Source organism: Phyllobates terribilis, unplaced genomic scaffold (genome assembly GCF_046119375.1).
Source record: "Phyllobates terribilis strain yellow unplaced genomic scaffold, ASM4611937v1 Scaffold_49__1_contigs__length_9717188, whole genome shotgun sequence".
In the NCBI taxonomy this organism is placed as follows: Eukaryota; Metazoa; Chordata; class Amphibia; order Anura; family Dendrobatidae; genus Phyllobates; species Phyllobates terribilis.
In genome coordinates this window covers 6,874,132-6,897,673 of record NW_027362809.1, presented here as the reverse complement: position 1 = coordinate 6,897,673, position 23,542 = coordinate 6,874,132, and the positions used below count along the sequence as shown (strand labels likewise).

Genomic DNA, 23,542 nt, shown 5'->3' with positions numbered 1-23,542 from the left:
CTCCGTACACTTCGTACACACGCGGCTCCGCTCCGTACACTTCGTACACACGCGGCTCCGCTCCGTACACACGCGGCTCCGCTCCGTACACCTCGTATACATGCGGCTCTGCTCCGTACACTTCGTACACACGCGGCTCTGCTCCGTACACCTCGTACACACGCGGCTCTGCTCCGTACGCCTCGTACACGCGCGGCTCTGCTCCGTACACCTCGTACACACGCGGCTCTGCTCCGTACACCTCGTACACGCGGCTCCGCTCCGTACACCTCGTACACCCGCGGCTCTGCTCCGTACACCTCGTACACCCGCGGCTCCGCTCCGTACACCTCGTACACACGCGGCTCTGCTCCGTACACCTCGTACACACGCGGCTCTGCTCCGTACACCTCGTACACATGCGGCTCTGCTCCGTACACCTCGTACACACACGGCTCCGCTCCGTACACCTCGTACACACGCGGCTCTGCTCCGTACACCTCGTACACACGCGGCTCTGCTCCGTACACCTCGTACACACGCGGCTCTGCTACATCCACACTGTAAACCCCTCCTGACCCCACACATAAACTTCAGCTCATCCAGCACCATGACAACCAGCACAGCAGAGTCCTGCATCCACTGAGGCCCCTGATCATGTGACTCCTGACTCCTCCCCTCCTGTGACCTCATCACAGCTCCTGTGCGCACAGAGCAGCCATATATGTGGTGGCGGCTCTGCAGGTGGAGGTATGTGGAGACCCCATTACTGGGCGCAGGGCGCATTAACCCCTTCAGCACGGAGACTCTTTGGGGGTCTTGTGTTGCCCCTTTATAAGAATCTTAAGGTTTTTGTTCTGTTTCCTGTAATAGATACATACGACCCAACTATGGAGACAGGAAGGGAGGAAACGTATTGTTCTCATAGTACAGGACCCCTTTACTGGCCCCACAGTGTAATGCCCCCATTATGCCCCTTATGCAGGATGTATGATGCCCCCCACAATGTAATGCCCCCATTATGCCCCTTATACAGTATGTATGATGTCCCCACACAGTGTAATGCCCCCATTATGCCCCTTATACAGTATGTATGATGCCCCCACACAGTATAATGCCCCTTATGCAGGATGTGTGATGCCCCCCACACAGTGTAATGCCCCCATTATGCCCCTTATGCAGGATGTGTGATGCCCCCCACACAGTGTAATGCCCCCTTTATGCCCCTTATACAGTATGTATGATTCCCCCACACAGTGTAATGCCCCCATTATGCCCCTTATGCAGTATGTATGATGCCCCCACACAGTATAATGCCCCTTATGCAGGATGTGTGATGCCCCCCACACAGTGTAATGCCCCCATTATGCCCCTTATGCAGGATGTGTGATGCCCCCCACACAGTGTAATGCCCCCTTTATGCCCCTTATACAGTATGTATGATTCCCCCACACAGTGTAATGCCCCCATTATGCCCCTTATGCAGTATGTATGATGCCCCCACACAGTATAATGCCCCTTATGCAGGATGTGTGATGCCCCCCACACAGTGTAATGCCCCCATTATGCCCCTTATGCAGGATGTGTGATGCCCCCCACACAGTGTAATGCCCCCATTATGCCCCTTATGCAGTATGTATGATGCCCCCCACACAGTGTAATGCCCCCATTATGCCCCTTATGCAGTATGTATGAAGCCCCCACACAGTATAATGTTCCCCCCTTAGCGCCTGAAGTCCTGTAGTTGGAATAATCCCTCTGGAGTTGGTTTTACCTTTGCCTGCTCCCCTACATGTAGACCCTCGAGCATGTATACAGGCATGTAGGGGAGCAGGCCTTACTAGATATCGAGGCTTTGTACAGTAATATATCGCATGAGGATGGTATCAGAGGGGTAAGACGTTTATTGAAATCGAGATCAATAGAGTGTAGCAGACAGAATGACTTCATGGAGGATCTTCTAAAATTCACTCTTACTCATAACTTCTTTCTTTTTGACAGGAAATACTTCCACCAGCTCAGGGGTACTGCGATGGGGAGCCTCTGTGCCCCTTTGTATGCTAACCTATTCTTGGGCTCATAGGAGGAAACCACAAAATTCAGGGATGATCATAAGTGGTGGCATCCATATATTGGAGTATGGTATAAATATATTGACAACATTTTTATCATCTGGTCAGGGACGGCCAGGTGTTATCCGAGCGCGCTCGGATGCTAAGAGTATCTTCTGCGTGGTTGAAAAATATGTTTGCCTCGTCACAGTTGCATAAATTGCGGCTGCTAGGCATCTGCAACACATGCAGGGATTGTCTGTTATACTAGAGAGGAAGCTATAGTGTCACCAAACTGGGACACAAGTTCTCCTACACAGAGCTGAATATGCAGTGCCACAACCAGTAGTGTGTGGCCCTCATCGAATGGACTTTGAGAGTCGTACCGACAGCCTCGGACTGGCCTGGCGGGGTGCCGGGAAATTTCCCGTTGGGCCCCCTGCAGAGAAGACAGAGGAGAAATTTTTTTTTGAAAAAAAAAGTGGTCGCGGGCCCTTTAAGGGCGCGCGCACACACTCTCACCGTCGCGATTCCCAGGACAGTAGCGGGAGGGGCCTGGGAGCAGGAGAGCCGAAGAGCAGAGCAGGGGCTGCACTGCTGCGTCACACTCGGCAGACAGGGCCGCATGTCTGCTTTGGCTATGTGCCCACGATGCAGAAATGAAGCAGAAAATTTCTGCAGCATTTCTGCATCTCCCTGGCAGAAAAAAACGCATGCAGATTGTGCATGCATTTTTCCTGCAGAATACATGCGGATCCACATGCGGGTTCACATGCGTTTCCGCATGCAGATTGACAAGCACTTTCCAGGCGATAGCATCACTTGGAAAGTGCTTGACAACTAGGTCACACTGTATAAATCCATGCAAACAGCATGGATTTATACAGTGTGAACCGTAAAAATTAAAACAAATAAAACTATACTCACCCCCGAGGCCCCGGCGTGGCTGCAGCGCTGCTTCCTGGCTGGTTCCCGGCTGCCGGCATATCGCGAGACAGAGCGGTGAAGGGCCTGTGGTCACATGACTGTGACGTCACCGCAGGTCCTTCAGCACTGCTGGCATTCAGAGAGAAGACGCCGGACAGGTGAGTATAAACTTTATTTGTTATTTTATTCTTTTTTTACAGGTACAATGGTACCCAGGTCTGGATGAGAGTCTCCTCTCCTCCAGACCTGGGTACCATCCGCACATAGAGACGCATAGAAGCCGCTTGTACAAATGTACAGTCGCGGTTTCTATGCGTCTCAATGCAAGTCAATGGCGGGAGTTCCGCTGCGCTTCCGCAAAATTAAATGACATGCTGCGGATTTTTGTACGTAGCATAAACGCTGCGGAAAAATCCGCAGCATGTGCATAGAACATGCGGAATCCCCTTGGGGACCATGGGGTGCGGATTACCTAGCGTTTTACAAGCGTTTCCGCTGCGGAAATTCCGCAGCATAAACGCTTGAAAAACGCTACGTGGGCACACAGCCTAAAAGTGACGTCACAGCGCGCCCTGCCCTGCAGTCTCCCGCCTTAGGAGCGCGTCTGTACTGTACAGGTAGTGTAATATTTGTGTGTTTGTATGAATTTTTATGTATATGCCTGTGTGTGTGTGTATATGCCTGTGTGTGTGTGTATGCCTGTGTGTGTGTGTATGCCTGTGTGTGTGTATATGCCTGCCTGCGTGTGTGTGTAAATGCCTGCCTGCATGTGTGTACAGTGTGTGTGTATATTCCTGTGTGTGTGTGTATATGCCTGTGTGTGTATATGCGTGTGTGTGTGTATATGCCTGCCTGCGTGTGTTTGTATATGCCTGCATGTGTGTGTGTGTGTGTGTGTGTGTGTATATACCTGCTTATGTGTGTATATGCCTGTGTGTGTGTATATGCCTGCATGTGTTTGTGTGTATGTATTTGAGTGCCAGCATGTCTACGTGTGTATATGTATCTTCACACATGTGTGCGTTCTTCCCTGCGTGTCTGCATTTTTGTGTGTCATTGTCTGAGTGTGTCTGTGCATGACTGTGTGTGCATTTCTGCGTGTGCTTGCTGTGTGTGTACGTGTCCCCATTTCTATGAGTGTGTATCTGCGTGTGGATATTAGGGCTCTTTCACATGTCCTGATATTTACGGGACTGGAGATATCATTGTCCACCTGTGTCATCCGTGTGACACGTAGCAGCGCTTGGGAATCAGTGTACAGTTGGCGCTGTTCCCAAGAGCCGGGTGCTGAGCGCTGCCCTCATCATAGATCCCTGCCGGTGCTGCGATCAGCAGAAGCTGGGTCAATGATGAGAGTAGTAGTCTACTCATGCCGTGTCCAACTGTAAAAATAGGAATAAAATAAAAAAAATCCTTATACTCACCTCTTCTAAGTGTCACTCGCTGTAATCCGTGCGAGTGCTCACGCCGAGGGGAATGACTCCTGCAGCGAGCGGGCCCCGGAGCTGCGCTCAGTGATTGACAGGGCACCGCTTGTTGAGCGCAGCTCCGGGGCCCACTCGCTGCAGGAGTCATTCCCCTCAGCGTGAGCGCTTGCACGGATTACACTGGGTGGCACTTAGGAGAGGTGAGTTTAAGGATTTTTTTATTTTATTCCTATTTTTACAGTTGGACACAGCGGGAGTAGACTAAAATTCATCATTGACCCTGCTGCTGCTGATCGCAGGACCGGCAGGGATCTATGATGAGGGCAGCGTTCAGCACCCGGTGCTTGGGAAGAGCGCTAACTGTCATCAGTGTGCTTGATGTTTTGCTGGAGGTGCAGCAGGTAAAAAACAGACATGTCAGCGTGTTTTGCCCACGGACACCACATGGTCTGTGGAAAGTGGAAACACACTGACATGTGCACATTCATTTGAATGGGTCTACATGTACCAATGTCTCTGGTACGTGTGGAAACTGCCACCGCATGTACTGACGTGTGAAAGAGCCCTTAGTATGTGTCTGTGTGCGCTTGTGTTCGTGTGTGTAAGCGCGCTTCTGCATGTCTGTGTGCTCTTCCGAAGATTTATTATATTTAGGGAGAGATGGGAGAGAAATTTTAGGTGACCGAATGGGGAGATGTGTGAAGAAACAGTATGGTGAACTAGGGGAGGGGTGGGAATGAGTGCAGGAACAGAATACGGAAGGGGGATGTGTGAGGAAACAGTATGGAGAGTGGGGGAATAGTGTGAGGAGACAGTATGGAGGGAGAAAAGTGTGAGGTGACACAGCACAGAGACTAGGTAGTGTGGGGGAAGGTACAGAGATGCGGCAGTATGGGGGGAACAGTGTGAGGGCACAACAAGGAGGGAACAGTATGCTGAGGATGGGGAGTGTGATGAAGGGGCACAGTATAGAGACTGGGCAGTATAGGGGGGACACAGTGTGAGAGGACAATGTGAAGAGGGGGCCCAGTATAGTAAGGAGAGGACAGTGTGGAGAGGGGGCCCAGTATAGTAAGGAGAGGACAGTGTGGAGAGGGGGCCCAGTATGGTAAGGAGAGGACAGTGTGGAGAGGGGGCCCAGTATGGTAAGGAGAGGACAGTGTGGAGAGCAGGTACCATAAGAGGGGTAGAGTGTATGTCATGTTTTGTGCAGGGAGCATTGTAAGAGTTAGGTTTATTCAGGGGCTCAGTGTAGATATTTTTATTCAGGAGCATTATAATAACTCTGCTATCTTTAAGGGCATCGTGTGGGGATGTGCTGCAGAAGACCGGAGAAGATGGAAGTCTGCAGAGACAAGCTGTGGATGAGAAAAGTCATCATGGAGTCTGGACAAGAGGAAGAAAAGAAAGAGAACGACTCTAATCAGAGAAGACGTCTCAGGTAAGATACCTGGATGTAAATGTTCATTTGTGATCCTGCCTGCGTCTCATCAGTACTGTGCTTCTTGTATGGTCCGCAGTCTGATGATGACTGATAACAACTCCCAGTATCTCTATTGTTAATTACATACTGGGAGTTGTAGGTTTATGCGATACAAAGATATATGGGGCTGACCTGACATTACAATTGATGGTGATTCAGATGATGTATTCATGTACTGATGTGTTTGTGCGCGTCTGCGTATCTGGAATAATATGTATTTTTGTAAGATGCGTGTATGTAACTGTGCATTGTGGTGTGTAATAACATTCATATGCTTGGGGCACCTTTACTAAATCTTTTAGGTCTCTTTCACATGTGTTAGGGAATTCCATTTGTCTTTCCCCATTTAGGAACAGACAAGTGAAATTTGCTAACCTTGTCATAACTGTCACCATTGGGATGTGCTTGTATGGAGCGGGTTCAGGAGCTGAGCCTGCTCCATACCGGGCAGATGTCGGCTGTGTTACATAGCCGGCGTCTGCCTGTAACTACAAAGTGAGGGTGCTGCAATAACATCCGGCACCTTGATTGTGACACTTCCATGGAGCCCAACCTCAGGCTGAGCTTCATTGAATGACTAACATGGCAGCAGCACCTGGCAACTAGTGCTGAGTGAGTGTGGTCGGATAAGGTCCCCAGGGTAGCATGTTTTGCAGCGGTAGACAGACGCAACACATGCAGGAATTGCCTGTTTGTTAGGTAATCCCTGCACGTGTTGCTTCTGTCTACCGCCGCAAAACATGCTACCCCGGGGACTCGAGCATATTAGCAGAGCACTACAAGATACTCAGATAACACCCGAGCATGCTGGGATAACACCTTATCCGACCACGCTCGCTCAGCACTAGTTGCCAGGTGTTGCTGCCATGTTAGTCATTCAATGAAGCTCAGCCTGAGGTTGGGCTCCATGGAAGTGTCACAATCAAGGTGCCGGACGTTATTGCAGCACCCTCACTTTGTAGTTCGCGGTGACTGTAATGTCTCCGTCCTTGCACCGACCCAATAACAGGAAGTGAGTGGCGACAGGGAGAATAAAATGTAATTTTCTCCCTGTAGCCAATGCTTTTCCATTAAGCCGTCTAATCAGGCTTTAAACCCTATTTACCTGCAGATTACCCCTATATCTGCAGATAAATATCATTTTTCAAGGTGACAAGTTACCATTAAAGGGACTCTGGCAGTACGGAATGACTGTTCGAACAAAGTCCTGCCGCTTGGTGCTCCACATACGGCCAATCATGTAATTATAGTACATTATAGAAAAGCATAACCAGTAATAAAACAGTTTATGGTGGGCTGTAGTGTGGGCCCCTAGAGTCAGTTCCCCTTGTGGGCCCTAGACACCCCAGTCCGACCCTGCGTACCGATGCACCTCAGCCAGTGAGGTCCTCACAAATCAACTGGGAGCTGAGAGTAGCTGTGAGGGACTGTAGCGACACATCTCAACCCATATGGTCCCCACAGGAGATTATAGGCCTTACCATAATGGTTTGTTGGACTGTTGTAGCTTGTAACAATAGTTATGTACTTCTACATATAACCAGAAAGTTCTTGACTCTGCATAATGCAGAAGTACAGTGTCCATTTTTGACAAGTGATTCTGACAAGTGACTTTTACTACTGTAATAATAATAAAAAAATATTCACTGTTCACTTATGGGACTTGAACCCAAAACTCTACGTCTAGAAGAGTACCCCTGTAGTTTGTGTGCTAAATAGGCATAATTACAAAAAAACACAAAACATTCCTATTGGGATTTGAACCGAGCCATTGTAGTTTCAGAGGCTGATGCCTTACCATTGAGCTATCCAGCCATGACATAATGCCTGGGAGCTTTTCTTGTCTTATGAGATCAACCATGAAAATACCCAGGATGACTAAAAGTTATTGTGATTCTGATGTTTGAAGAAAGTCACACATCAAAATCACACATCATTTGAATTTGGCTTGGAGCAGGTATTTCTGAAAGTCCCAATCAGTTTCAGATACTGTAGGTTTGCACTGAAAATCATATAACCAAACCGAACGCTTAGCTTTTATCACCTGAGTTTATAGCTCAGTGGTTAGTGTACGGACTTCTGGACAGAATTTTGGGTTCAAGTCCCATCAGCGAACAGTGACTTTCTTTTATTATTATTACAGTTGTAAAAGTTACTTGCCAGGATCAATTGTCAAAATCACTTGTCAGACAGGGTATTTAGCCTCAGGCTGACATCATTCTGATGTTTGATTTTGATATCTGATTATGTCCTAAAATGGACACTGTACGGAAGAAGCATTCATAAAGTATTCTGCCTGCTATCTGATATATGTACTTATCGTCAAGTTCTTGTTAGGTAAGAAAAGTTTTTTTTGGACTTTGGGGGCCAATTACAGCTATTGCTGTGGGACCTGTGATTTTTATCTATACCACTGTTTATAGGATAATAGAGTAAAATAAAGTTGTTATGGACATGATTTACCTAACATTGTGCAGTGAGTCTGTTTTCCCTATAGTGACCGATATTTCTTGTTATTAAAGCTGTGATATATTTTTTCATTTTAAACCTTTTTTTAACTTTTTTAAACAACTCTCCTTAGTGCGATCATACAACACAGAAGCCTCTGATTGCTCAGATAATGCACTGTACTACTGTAGTGCCGTGTATTATCCCTGCCTGTCAGTGTAATACCAACGGCCCCATACACATGAGATAAATGGTGACTGATTGGTCATTAGGCAGATGACTATCTCTCCCGACTCTCCCATACACACAAATATTCCAGCTTTCCTGTGGTGTGTATGAGAGTCTCCTCCAGACTCCTCTAGCGGAGGATTATCTACAGGAAGAACAAACTTATTAGCCTCTGAAATTCTCTGCCCTGACATCATCTGACAGGAGGTCCCCAAATACATTATATAGTCAACCAAACCCCCAAAATCAGTGCTTTCATGCAACTTTAGTCTAATATTTATGGAGGCGTTAAAAGGTAACTTATTGGACGCTGCCTTTGGCCCGTCCTAATAGACTTTCGTACATTGCAGGCCCAGACACTATTATTAGGCATTTTAAGTATCATAGTAACTAGGCAGCCCCATACTATCGAGTACTTGGGGGAGGAGGGGCACTGAGCCGGACTCTGTCAAACCTTCTTAGATGCCATGTTTCCTTTGGACAACAAGTGGTTAAACTGCCAGGGTTTTTGTTGCAGCCGCACCTGTGCCATCCCTGCGGTGTACATCTATGTTCTGGTGCGCAAAAGTGTGATTTTTTTTTAAAACAAATGTTTAACGTGTTAAAAAATAACAAAATGTGTCTTTATGCTTTTTTTTTTTTTTTTCAAATATCTTTTTAGTCAAGATTTTCAAACATTACAATACAGAAAAGATACAACTGAGTAAAACGTTTGACATTCCATGTCAGCATTACATCATATACATTATAACTTGTATAAGGAGAGGAAAAGAAGAGAAAAAAAGGAGGGGAGAGAGGAGGTAAATGTATTTAGTGGGGAAGTGGTGGAAAGGGTAGAAAAGAGAATATCTCCCACTGCAAACATTTGTACACACTGTTAATATACTTAAACCTTCAACTGGAATATGGGACCTGAAGAATCCCCAGCGTAGCCCCCAGATCCTCCAAACAATACCACTCAGTACAGGGCCACCAACAGGGCATTACTGCCCTTACTGGCGTATGGGGCCCGGTGCTCACCGGGCCCCTGGGAACTGAACTTGTGTCCTCACTTGGACACAGGTTCACTTTAAAGCTATTGCCGTGCGGGAGTCTTCCCGCATGTCAATAGTTAACGGCCACCAGCCAATCATAGGCCTCAGGCTACAGTAAGTTCCCCCCCCCCCCCATGGAGACCTTTCTTTCTTTCTTTTTTTTATTTTATCCCCCCCCCTCTTTCCTTTCCTTTTCTTCCTTACTTTACTCCTTTTCTTTCCTTCCCCTACTCCCTTTCCTTCTCTTCCCCTTTTCTTCTTTCCTTCTTCCCTCTCCACTCCGCCATGCAGTTTTTTACTCTACAGTAGTATATATAGGTGTTACTCTAATTAATCCTTTCCAACCATGGCTGCCATAATTTATGGAAGTATTCCTGCCTATTCTTCTTGGTGTAAATACTTTTTTCAAGTTGAATTATATAGTTCGTTTGGGCAATGAATTCTCGTCTGGACGGGGGCTCTTCTCTAATCCAATATTTTGCAATCAATTTTCTGGCAATAAACAATAATCTCGCAATTGCTATTTTGGTTATGTTGTCTGTTTTTATTTCTAAACAAAATAGATTAGGGACAAACTTTTAATACCCTTTCTTCATTTTAATGGAATAATTAAATAAAAGTGAAAATTTATAACCTTATAGTGAGGGATATTATATGGGGTTTTCCCCATTTGGTTAATAATCGAGTGTACATCACTCCGGGCTATTGATAGTCCTATTTTGATTTTGGTAATTTTATTAATAGTTATTTTTATTTCTCAGTATAGTAGTGATAGGGAGGACCCAGGGTCAGCCCGCCAGAGCGTTACAAGAGGGAAGTAGAGAGGGGGAAGACATCACTACATGGGGGAAACCCCAAACCCTTAACAATTAACCACTTAACTGTTTATGCTCTGCAGTAAGTTGCCCTGCTAATAGTATTTGCACCACTGACCACGCTGTGGACTTCTCTTTTTTTCTGGTGAGTTGGACCTCAGAATATTAAGCTAAATTAAAAACTAAGGGAAAAGAAGAGACTCTTCCCGCACCTGGGTCAACCCGTTCACCAACAGGGTGCATGTAACTTCATAGCCTTAATCATTTATGTAGCATTAATGACTCTAAGAGCTTTATATACTATGTCTATAAATGCTACTGTGAATTATTTAGCAGCAATGTTCCTATGATAGAAAAGACAAAGAAAAAATATATAGCATCAACATTGAGACTGTTTTTCAAAGAGAACAATAAACAATATTGGTCCCTCTCATTAAAGCCAAGAAAAATAATGGAAGGGTATGTGCACACGATGCAGAAATGAAGCAGAAAATTTCTGCATCATTTCTGCATCTCCCTGGCAGAAAAAACGCATGCAGATTGTGCATGCGTTTTTCCTGCAGAATACATGCGGATCCACATGCAGATTCACATGCGTTTCCGCATGCAGATTGACAAGCGCTTTCCAGGCGATGTTAGCATCACCTGGAAAGTGCTTGACAACTAGGTCACACTATATAAATCCATGCAAACAGCATGGATTTATATAGTGTGACCCGAGAGAGTGTATATACTTACCTCCGATGGCCCGCGCTGTCCTGCTCACTCCGTTCTCCCTCGCCGGCAACTTTGAATTGAAAGACCTGCCGACGTCAGCGTCACGTGACCCGTCACATGACTCTGACGTCACCGCAGGTCCTACAACTCACTGCAAGTGCCGGGAAGCAAGCAGGAGCGGTGCGCGGGCCGACAGATGGTAAGAATACATTTCTTTTTTATTTTATTCTTTTTTTTACAGCTTTTTAATGGTACCTGGGTGTGGATGAGACTCTCCTCTCCTCCACACTCGGGTACCATCCGCACATTAGAACGCGCCAATAACGCAAGTACAAATGCTGTCTTGCGGAATTGGCGCGTTCTAATGCAAGTCAATGGCGGCGAAATCGCCGCGTTTCCGCAAAATTAATTGACATGCTGCGGATTTTTGACCGCAGCGTTAACGCTGCGGAAAAATCCGCATCATGGGCACAGCACATGCGGATTTCCATTGAGGAACATTGCTTCCCTTCTACCATGCGTTTTTCATGCGTTTCCGCGGCGTTTACGCAACTGCAAAAACGCCGCGGAAACGCATGAAATACGCATCGTGTGAACTCAGCCTAAATCTCTACATGAAGAATTAAGATGATGTAAACAAGCAATTCACTTCCTGACATGTAAACCAGTCGGAGACATAACTTTTTCAACATTTACGAATCTTTTGAATAGGCAGAAAAGAATGGCTGACTTGTGGAAAGTGATTACCATTCAAGTAGGTGATCTGCTCCGGTGTCTATGCTGTCCTTGGGCCTTTGGTGTTGAGTAGTGTCTGGCTTCTTCTCATTCACTTCTTTCCTAACCTCCATGTCTCGATGATTTGGAGAGTGAAGTGTCCATGTCCCTTTCAGCCTCTTGAGGCGACTTAAAAGTAATAACCTTTCCTGGAAAATTCTTAGTACAGCAGGATACTGGAGTGTGAACCTCCACTTTTACTGGAATAAAGTTAAACAGATTTTTTTTAAAGGACCTCTTGTGTTTGGTGACATCTTCCGAATAAAAAAGGGCTGGATGATTTCCTCACTACGCATAACATTGTGGGTTATAGTTAAATTAGTGACAAAATGTACAATTGGGGGAGGAAGGTTGAACTTGATGGACCTAGGTCTTTATTCAACCTATGTAACTATGTAATCTTCAAATAGTAAGAGCCGCATTACTTTCATTATCGAAAGGCGATAGTCATGCAAGGTGTGAGAAAGACTTGGTGCAACACAAAGGGAAGAGGAAAAGGGAGCCCAGACTCTATGGAAAGGGGGAAGTGGAGCCCTCCTAGGCTGATCTAGTATCACCCTGTCTCCACTAACGTCCCTACATTTTCTCTTCACCAATTGCCGCACGCAAACCTCACCCTGTCTTTCCCTGGTGTTTGGCCCTGGCTAGGGAAGGGAGCGGGATGAGCGCTAGTCAATCCCCACTGACTACTATTAATAACAAGGGGTAACAAACAAGGGAAGATAGCTTAGCTTTTAGTCAACTTCAGAGAGATGAATACCCGTCCTCATAGCTCCAGAGAGGATGAAGTAATGCACTTTGCTCCGAGCCTTCACAAAGGGTAATGTGAGTGTCGCCGGCACCTCCCTCTAGCAGACAGCAGGTATTTATACACCCAGGCCAGGGTGTTAATTAGCCAGAGGAAGATAGCCGCTGGGTCCTAGAGAGACAGCCTCTAAGAAGGTGTCTGTAATGCCAAACGTAGAGATCTCCTGCAACCAGCTGTAGGGCGACTGTCTGTCACTTCTGACACACCCGTGACAGTGATACCTTTTTCTGTAAGCTCTCATAATGTCTGCTTTGTCGTAATCTAAGAATTTCATTGTTGGTGAGAACGTATATCCAGTCCCACTCTCTGTGCTCTTTCAACTCTGCCGCTATGGCTGAGACCCAGTGATTGAGGCATATCTCTCTCACAGAGTCGCTGTAATTCTGAGGCAGGAACCGACTCCATTAGCCTTATTAGTCTCAAGTTACTGTGTCTGTATCTATTCTCTAGATCTTCCACCTTTTGGACTCTCTGTCACTTGTGATTAATTCGGACGAATGCAATCCAGTAAAACATTGGATTGCATTAGGTCCAGTGTTAATTTTTGAGTGTGTGCCCACATGCGTTTTTTTTTTCCAGCTCCGATCGGATTGCGATTGGACTATAAAAAAAAAAATGCAATATGGTGCCATTGCATGCTGAATTCGGATCACACGCACCCATACAAGTCTATGGCTGCATGTGAAACATCGCACTGCACTCTGATATCACCCTAATGCATTGCGATTCCCGCCGGCACCAGCAAAAGATGAGATGGAGAAATTAATTTCTCCATCTTCTCCGCAACTGTGCTACAATCCTCTCATGTGAGAGGATCGGAGCACTGACACTCGGCTGTCGCTCTCAGCAGAGCAGGAGCCGAGTGTCATTCGCATATCGCTCTCGCATCGGATGCCACACGCTAATGGGACTCCGGCCTTTCACGGAGGCGGCTGGATTCTGTAGACATTTCTTTAACGTAACATAGTACATCGTAACATAGGTTCAATAAAGACCTAGGTCCATCAAGTTCAACCTTCTTTCCCCAATTGTACCCCCTACAGTAACACTACACTAACTTACTAACTAACTGGGACTAGGCCTCACAAATGTATTATTATTACCATTTTTATTATTGCTTCTCTTTTACAATTAAAAATAAACCAGTTTATAATTTTTTAATTAGTTTTATATTTTATGTTACTCTAGTGATTTAATAAAAGTATTAATAAAATCCCTAGGTAAGTTTTCATTTAACTATTTGCATCTTTCAAATGCAGGACCCGTTGTTCAAGCTCTGCGATTCTATCTTTGTGGCCACTTAGTTCTCACTGTAAGTGGTTGAGGGAGGTTTGGATGGTTGCTCCAGAATCTTTTGAATATCAGGAGCAATTCTGCTTTCAACAGCCAGTTATTTATAGTCCAGCAAATTGGAGGGTACCTTTGTTAATGATGCATCCTCAGTATATTCACTGTTAGACGGAGGTAAAGCTGTTTGCGTTGCTGAGACGCATTCTGGGGTCAGCGCCATATTGTCCCGCCATCCATTCGTCAAAGCAGATACTGGTTCATGGAAGAGTAGGGCAGGTTTGTCAAGGTTTTTACCCATTGGTAGGCTTGTCTAGGCCATTTATCGGTGCTTATGTCTGGTTTTATTTAAGTCGGGTGCACGAGCTTTTCACTTGCATCCTACTTGACTAGTGCCGTATACTGAAATCCAACTTATGCTTTTTGCATGTTTTTTTCTTTTTACAAAAATTGTTGGTGCTAATTTTCTTTTGAAACATTTTAATATCTGCTTTTTTCTGGTGTTTTTCTTGTAATATAGGAAAGCCTAAGGCCAGAAACAAACCCCATAAAACACTGTACATGGAGATTTTGGTATCTAATAATTTCTGTGCACTGTGTTTGTACAAACAAAAAAGCTTTTAGAAATGCCTCAGTGAAGATCTTCTATAGAAGAGAATTTTCCTCATTTACCGGTCAAAGATAGATATGGACAGAGACAAGATGGCGGAGAGGATATTACACCTCACCCTAGAGATCCTCTTCCGGCTTACTGGAGAGGTGAGAGATTCTGATGACGTCACATTACATCATTCTTATCTATGGGAATAACAGATGGACAGAACTGGAGAGGTGAGGACTCTGGAAATGTCTGTAGTGAGATTTATTAATGTGTCTTTCCATAACCAGGATTACACAGTAGTGAAGAAGACCTCTAGTGAGCGCTGTCAGGACCCTGTGTCTGAGGGATCGGGAAGACCCCTGAGCCCAATCACAGGGCCTCCACCTCAACCCCTGATACATGAGGACATCAATGACCAGAAGATCCTAGAACTCACCTACAAGATGATTGAGCTGCTGACTGGAGAGGTGACACTGCTGGGAATGCTGGGACATTATACAGTAATGCTATGAAGGGATTGGGGGGATGATTGTATCATTGTATCTGTCAGATTGCTATAAGGTGTCAGGATGTCGCCGTCTATTTCTCCATGGAGGAGTGGGAGTATTTAGAAGGACACAAAGATCTGTACAAGGACATCATGATGGAGGTTCCCCAGCCCCTCACATCACCAGGTAATAGACAGGACTAAATACACACGGCCTATAATTATCTGTATGTAAAGAATGAATTCAGTCCCTGTATGTGTTTCCTCCAGATCTATCCAGTAAGAGGACAACACCAGAGAGATGTCCCCGTCCTCTTCTTCCACAGGACTGTAAACAAGAAGATCCCAATGTTCCTCAGGATCATCAGGTAGATGAAGAGAAGGTGTCATGAGATCTCCCTTATGATGTGTAGATAGCTGTGAAGGTCTTGTGCTCAGTCTTGTTTTATCCACCAGTATTATATGCTTTATACTTGTGTAATGAGAACGGTGGAGATGGCAGGATTAGAGCTGATCATAGATGTGACTTCTTCTGTCTGTGACTTTTACAATATTTGTCTCAGGGTGAAGATCTGACCCATATTAATACTACAGAGACATATGTGAGGGGTGATGAGCGGTGTAAAGAGGAGATTCCAACATATGACCACCCAGGTGAGTAGTAACCACTAAATGCTGAGAAGTCACAGATTCTTCTCAGTCACCGGCTGTGGCTGCTTTATCGGTGGTGTAGTCCGGCCGTATCACAATCGTGTGATCACCATTTTGCTTCTAGATCACAACATTCTCCTGCTGACCGTTACCTGTCCAGATCTGTAAACTATAAAGCCAAATGACAGCGTGCGTAGAATGTGCTGACAAGTTGGAAAATCACTTGAAGAAAAATATTATGATGGGCCTTTATTGAATGCTTTATTGAATAAGAAATATACCCCTCTTGTAAACAGAGCATAAGCCCAGAGCATGGGCCAACATTTCCACCGTTTTACCGGTCTTTTTCAAGGCAAATCCATCACTAAACAAATCAAACCAAAATTAATACAGGTATAACAGATATGGCAGGTTCTGCCTATTATAGGCTACAGAATATTATAGTGACAATTCCTAGAACCCCACCAAAAAAATAAATATAGAGGTAGAGGAGTGGTGTCAGAAGGATAAGCCAGGTGGACAATAGATCCTAGATAAGGTCCAACAGGGACGCGTGATATAGACAGAAACTATTAGAGTTATATATTGAGTTAATATTACCTAATATGAGGGTCTTTCTCAAACATCGCTAGAAGAAGAGAAATATACAAAGTTAGCCGTGCTGTACAAATATACATGAGGTCCTAAAAATTAACTGTACAGGAATAATATGTACAGAAATCATGGGGAACAAAAACCATATTACATTTATTCTATGCAACTACATGACATGAAGACAACAAAACAACGAAAAAGCAAACAAAAAAAATAAAGTAATAATTAGTGTTGAGCGAGTATGTTCTGTTCCGAGTATGCTCGGGCCATGCTCCAAGTAATTACAGCTGCTCGGTGATATGGTTGAATCGCTCCCGTGTGCATGATTTGCGACTGTTTGACAGTTTTAATACGTGGGAGGAATGTCTATTTCTTACACATTCTTCACATGTAATAAAGCTGTCAAACAGTCGCAAATCATGCACACGGGAGTGATTCAAACATATCACCGAGCAGCTATAAATACTCGGAGCTCGGCCTGAGCATACTCGGCGAAGGGGTTAATAGAACATACTCGCTCAATACTAGTAATAATGGATTCATATAGGGGTAAGAACAATAGGAACACTAAAAGCAAGAATTTGAGGGATAAGGACTAGAGCCAAACATATGTGCACATATACACTGTGTGCAGAATTATTAGGCAAGTTTTATTTTAGAGGATTATTTTTATTATTGATCAACAACTATGTTCTCAATCAACCCAAAAGACTCATAAATATCCAAGCTTAATATTTTTGGAAGTTGGAGTGTTTTTTTTTTAGATTTGGCTATCTTAGGAGGATATCTGTTTGTGCAGGTAACTATTACTGTGCAGAATTATTAGGCAACTTAATAAAAACCAAATATAATCCCATCTCACTTGTTTATTTTCACCAGGTAAACCAATATCAGTGCACAAAATTTAGAAATAAACATTTCTGACATGCGAAAACAAAAAAAATTAGTGATCAGTATAGCCACCTTTCTTTATGATGACACTCAACAGCCTTCCATCCATAGATTCTGTCAGTTGCTTGATCTGTTTTCGATCCACATTGCGTGCAGCAGCCACCACAGCCTCCCAGACACTGTGCCGAGAGGTGTACTGTTTTCCCTCCCTGTAGATCTCACAGTTTATGATGGACCACAGGTTCTCTATGGAGTTCAGATCAGGTGAAAAAGGGGGCTGTGTCATTATTTTTTTCTTCTTTTAGACCTTTACTGGCCAGCCACGCTGAGGAGTAGTTGGATGCATGTGATGGAGCATTGTCCTGCATGAAAATTATCTTTTTCTTGAACGATACCGACTTCTTTCTTTACCACTGCTTGAAGAATTTGTCTTCCAGAAACTGGCAGTAGGTCTGGGAGTTGGGCTTCACTCCATCCTCAACCCGAAAAGGTCCCACAAGTTCATCTTTGATGATATCAGCCCATACCAGTACCCCACCTCCACCTTGCTGGCGTCTGAGTCGGAGTGGAGCTCTCTACCCTTTACTGATCCAGCCTCTGGCCCATCAAGAGTCACTCTCATTTCATCAGTCCATAAAACCTTTGAAAAATTAGTCTTAAGATATTTCTTAGCCCATTCTTGATGTTTTATCTTATGTTTCTTGTTCAAAGGTGGTCGTTTTTCAGCCTTCCTTACCTTGGCCATGTCCCTGAATATCGCACACCTTGTGCTTTTTGATACTCCAGTAACATTGCAGCTCTGAAATATGGCAAAACTGGTGGTGATTGGCATCTTGGCAGCTTCACTCTTGATTTTCCTCAATTCATGGGCAGTTATTTTGCGCCTTTTTTGGCCAACACGCTTCTTGCGACCCTGTTGGCTATTTGCCATGAAACGCTTGATTGTTCGGTGATCACGCTTCAAAAGTTTGGAAATTTCAAGACTGCCGCATCCCTCTGCAAGACATCTCACAATTTTGGACTTTTCAGAGCCCGTCAAATCTCTCTTCTGACCCATTTTGCCAAAGGAAAGGAAGTTGCCTAATAATTAAGCACTCCTTATATAGGGTATTGATGTCATTAGTCAACACCCCTCCATATTACAGAGATGCACATCACCAGATTTACTTAATTGGTAGTTGGCTCTCAAGCCTATGCAGCTTGGAGTAGGACAACATGTATAAAAAGTATCATGTGATCAAAATACGCATTTGCTTAATAATTCTTCACGCGGTGTATATGTATCTAGGGAGGGTTTAGTTAATAGGTGAGACGGATATGTTCTGGAAGGGGGAGGGGGAAAGAAGACATTGAAATGGTACAAACCTAGGTATGGTAATGTCCGAAGTATAAGGAAGTTTTATGCTTGTTAGCAAAAATGTACTGTCCAACCGTGGTACGGTGGAGGCTGTTGGAAAAGACATAAACGTAGCTGAGATGTAATCAGTAGTATAAAGGAAAAGTGGACACCAGGAGTAATACTGACCATATGGAGCGTTGTCCAGGGGAGTTGGTGTGGAGCGCTGTGTGCACTTGCAGTGGTGCTCTGGTGCCATTGGTGTCAGTGGGAACGTGTATATACGCGCTTAGCTCGGTACTTCCGGTGTCAAGGCACCGGAAGTGACCCAGGATTGAGAGCCAGAACGAGGCTTCAGACGCAGTGTGTACCGAGCTAAGCGCGCATATACACGCTCCCACTGACACCAACGGCACCACAGCAAACGCACACAGCGCTCCACACTAACTCCCCTGGACAACGCTCCATATCGTCAGTATTATTATACAATATGGTTTTTGTTTTGTTTTTGTTCCCCATGATTTCTGTACATATCATTCATGTATAGTCAGTTTTTAGGACCTCATGTATATTTGTATAGCACGGCTAATTTTGTATATATCTCTTATTCTAGCGATGTTTCAGAAAGACCCTGATAGGGTTGAAACGTAACCCAGCATATGGCTTTGTTCTGTCACAATAAATCTATTACTAAGGATATCTCCATGAGTGCGGCTGATTATCTCTTATTTGGTGACTGAAGCAGGTGCAGATCCCAGAGGAGATGGGACACAACATTTACAGAAGCCCTAATATAATAAAATGTCAGAAAATCAGCAGTAGAAATCCCCATATAATGACTCCATTTTGGAAATTATAACCCTCATTGAATCAATCTTTAGAAGTTGTTACTATTTTGACTCCACAGGCACTTTCCGGAAATTAGCACTCACTGGATGTTTGAGAGTGAAAATTGCAAATATACCATTTTATTACCCAACACATAGTGCCCAGATTGTGCTGCAGGAGACACACACCGTAGATTAAGTGGGTTCTTCTCACTATAGTAATGCCAAATACATGGATGGTAAATGTGGTTTGGACGCACTGCAAGGCTCAGAAGTGAGGGGGAGATTTGACTTTGGGAGAGCGGATATTGCTGGATTGGTTTATGGAAGCCATGTTGCTTTTCAAGAGCCTTTGAGCCACTAGTGATGTGGAAACCCCCGTTTTTTTCCATTAACAGATGATGGATTTGAGTGGTATTATTTTCGCCTACATAACATTTTTTGGTGGCTTTTTATTGCATATTTGGGAGGCAGACTGAACAAAAAGTTGCACACCGTGCTCTACTGGTTCATCCTATGAGGTTTTCTTGGTGAATAATTCAATATGTTTTCATAACTTACCATTTTACAGTTTAAGTAGAAATGTTAAAAAATATAAAATTCAAAGATATTTTATTCTAAAATAATAATTGGTTTTATTCTTGGCAGATGTCTGTACCAGGAGATCAGAGGGACAGCTGACATCTTCAATTTTTAAATCGGATAATCTTGAGATCCCACAACAGACAACTGAAGTGAATGCCATTACTCCAGATATACCATCATCCCTTCACAGCAAAGATCTGTCATCTGATCCTCTGAAACACGTCATGTCTTCTGATTCATTACCGAATACTAAGGAAAATCAAAGTCACAAAATAAGCATTAAAAAACAAACTGCTCCTAATTCAAAGAAGCCATTTTCAAGTTCAGAATATGGAAATGGTTTTCCCCTCGAAAAGTCTTCTCTTAAACATCAAAAAATTCAAACAGCAGAGAACAGATTTTCTTGTCACAAGTATGGGAAATGTTTTAACCAGAAATCAGATTTGGTTAATCACCAGAGAACTCACACAGGGGAGAAGCCTTTTTCCTGTTCAGAATGTGGGAAATGTTTTAACCTGAAATCAGATTTGGTTAGGCACCAAAGAATTCACACAGGGGAGAAGCCTTTTTCATGTTCAGAATGTGGGAAATGTTTTAACCGGAAAGCGCATCATGAAATGCACCAGAGAACCCACACAGGGGAGAAGCCTTTTTCCTGTTCAGAATGTGGGAAATGTTTTAATCGGAAATGCAGTCTTTTTATACACCAGGGAACTCACACAGGAGAGAAGTCCTTTTCATGTTCAGAATGTGGGAAATGTTTCACACTGAAAGGGAATTTTGTTATACACCAAAGAACTCACACAGGAGAGAAGCCTTTTTCATGTTCAGAATGTGGGAAATGTTTTAACCTGAAATCAGATTTAGTTAGGCACCAAAGAATTCACACAGGGGAGAAGCCTTTTTCATGTTCAGAATGTGGGAAATGTTTTAACCGGAAAGCGCATCTTGAAATGCACCAGAGAACCCACACAGGGGAGAAGCCTTTTTCTTGTTCAGAATGTGGGAAATGTTGTAACCTGAAATCAGATTTGGTTAAGCACCAGAGAATTCACACAGGGGAGAAACCTTTTTCCTGTTCAGAATGTGGGAAATGTTTTAACCGGAAATGCAGTCTTTTTATACACCAGGGAACTCACACAGGAGAGAAGCCCTTTTCATGTTCAGAATGTGGGAAATGTTTTAACCGGAAAGCGCATCTTGGAAGACACCAGAGAACCCACATAGGAGAGAAGCCTTTTTCATGTTCAGAATGTGGGAAATGTTTTAACCGCAAAGGACATCTTGGAAGACACCAGAGAACCCACACAGGAGAGAAGCCTTTTTCATGTTCAGAATGTGGGAAATGTTTTAACCGGAAAGCGCATCTTGAAAGACACCAGAGAACCCACACAGGAGAGAAGCCTTTTTCATGTTCAGAATGTGGGAAATGTTTTAGCTGTCAATCAGCTTTTGTTAAGCACCAGAGAACCCACACAGGGGTTGTCCACTAGTAGGGCAACCCCTTCTCATTCCTCATGTTTGGTCTTGTTAAAATATAAACACTTAAACAAACCTCCCATGACGGCACAATTCCAGCGGTGTCAGGATTCTCATTCCCGGGGCTCATGTGAAGTTGTTACATCACGTGGGCCCTGTGCCCAATCAGCCCTGGCTTCACTGTCCCCGCCTTCAGACGTATTGAACATCAACAGGAAGCCAGGGCTGCAGCTTCTCTCTGACTTCGTCTCATTGTTCGATTTGTCCGACAGTGAGAACAGTGATGCCAGCGCTGATTGGATGCAGGGCTCACATGACATAACAACCTTACATGAGCCCCCGGAACGCAAGTGCTGACACCGCTGGAACATCGCCGGCATGGGAGGTTAATATCTCACACACAGAGAAGCCATTATCATACCTAGATTGTAAAAAATTAATTACTGGAAAATCATATTTTGTTAACCATCAAAAATAACCCAGACGTGGAGAAACTATATATTTTATTTACGAATTGTAGAAAAACACATAAGACCGTCATATAATTAAATGAGAAAGGAAAATTACTTTAGAACTTACCGTATTTCTTGGACTATAAGACACTTTTTTCTTCAATCAGATCATTTTTATTAAGAAAATGACACAATAACGTTTTACAAAGAAAGATCAGTAGAACAAAGAGAGATTCAATGTTACATGGTATCATTATATATTATTGTTATACATAAAATACAATAAAATTGTCATCTGCTTCCAATGATTCGATTTTTTTCATTCAAACAAACTAATACCCCCCCCCCCCCAATAACACTCCAGAGAAATCTATATTCATATGATTATTACTTTTTTATGATATGTATACATTAGAATATCTGCCATTCAGTTAGAATAATTCGTTTGCATGTGTACTGAACATACTTATATCTTTTAACCTGGAATGATCATACCACAAGTGTTCATGAAACCAGAAATTGCCATATGTTATTTCTCAGCAGTACTCCAGATGGCAGGTCTGGAATATTCAACCAGGGTCCGCAGATGTTGTCAAATTTCTTGGTTGCTTTTCTCTTTATATACCTTTATTTCTAACCAAATAATATTGTTTAGCTTATTTATTAACTTATAAATTGTCGGTGGTTGAGCGTCTAGCCAATGTTGTGCAATAAGTTTGCGTGCTTGATACAATGTTCGCAAAAGACCTATAGCCATCGGGGATTCAAAATCGACAGATTCTCTCCAATATACCAATATGCATATTTTGGGCTCTGCTTGGATTTGCACACCAAATACCCTTTATTAAAGATAGTGTTTTTCCAGTAGGAGCCCAATCTACAGAACTCCCAGAACGTGTAACAAATGCGCATCTCCTGCTGCACATCTTAGACAATCTGCATTTGGACATGGTCCAATTCTAAATAGAAGGCTCGATGTTCTATACAGTGGGTAAGGAAAGACCCCTTTACATTTTTCACTCTGTTTCATTGCAGCCATTTGGCAAATTCTAAAAAGTTCATTTTTTTTCTCATTAAAGTACACTCTGCACCCCATCTTGACTGAAAAAAAAACAGAAATGTAGACATTTTTTAAAATGTATTAAAAAAGAAAAACTGAAATATCACATGGTCATAAGTATTCAGCCCCTTTGCGCAGTATTGAGTAGAAGCCCCCCTTTGAGCTAGTACAGCCATGAGTCTTCTTGGGAATGATGCAACAAGTTTTTCACACATGGATTTGGGGATCCTCTGCCATTCTTCCTTGCAGATCCTCTCCAGTTCCGTCAGGTTGGATGGTGAATGTTGGTGGACAGCCATTTTCAGGTCTCTCCAGAGATGCTCAATTGGGTCTAGGTCATGGCTCTGGCTGGGCCAGTCAAGAATGGTCACATAGTTGTTCTGAAGCCACTCCTTTGTTATTTTAGCTGTGTGCTTCGGGTCATTGTCTTGTTGGAAGGTGAATCTTCGGCCAAGTCTGAGGTCCAGAGCACTCTGGAAGAGGTTTTCATCCAGGATATCTCTGTACTTGGCCGCATTCGTGTTTCTTTCAATTGCAACCAGTCGTCCTGTCCCTGCAGTTGAAAAAACACCCCCATAGCATGATGCTGCCACCACCATGT

The 23,542-nt window shown here is 43.9% G+C and overlaps 1 protein-coding gene across 2 annotated transcripts; it reads left to right on the top strand.

Moving 5' to 3' along the window:
• The first annotated feature begins 667 nt into the window (after positions 1–667).
• Positions 668–22,161, top strand: LOC141191639 (uncharacterized). 2 transcript variants are annotated; one of them, XM_073661578.1, is made up of 6 exons: positions 668–729; positions 14,499–15,046; positions 15,130–15,253; positions 15,337–15,434; positions 15,630–15,720; positions 20,014–22,161. In XM_073661578.1, exons 2-6 carry the CDS (start codon positions 14,792–14,794, stop codon positions 21,441–21,443), a joined length of 1,998 nt encoding a protein of 665 aa, XP_073517679.1. In that variant the 5' UTR covers positions 668–729; positions 14,499–14,791; the 3' UTR covers positions 21,444–22,161. The 2 variants fall into 2 exon arrangements, with proteins under 2 accessions (XP_073517679.1, XP_073517678.1); XM_073661577.1 differs by lacking the exon at positions 668–729 and having other exon boundaries at positions 14,203–15,046.
• Positions 22,162–23,542: the final 1,381 nt, after the last annotated feature.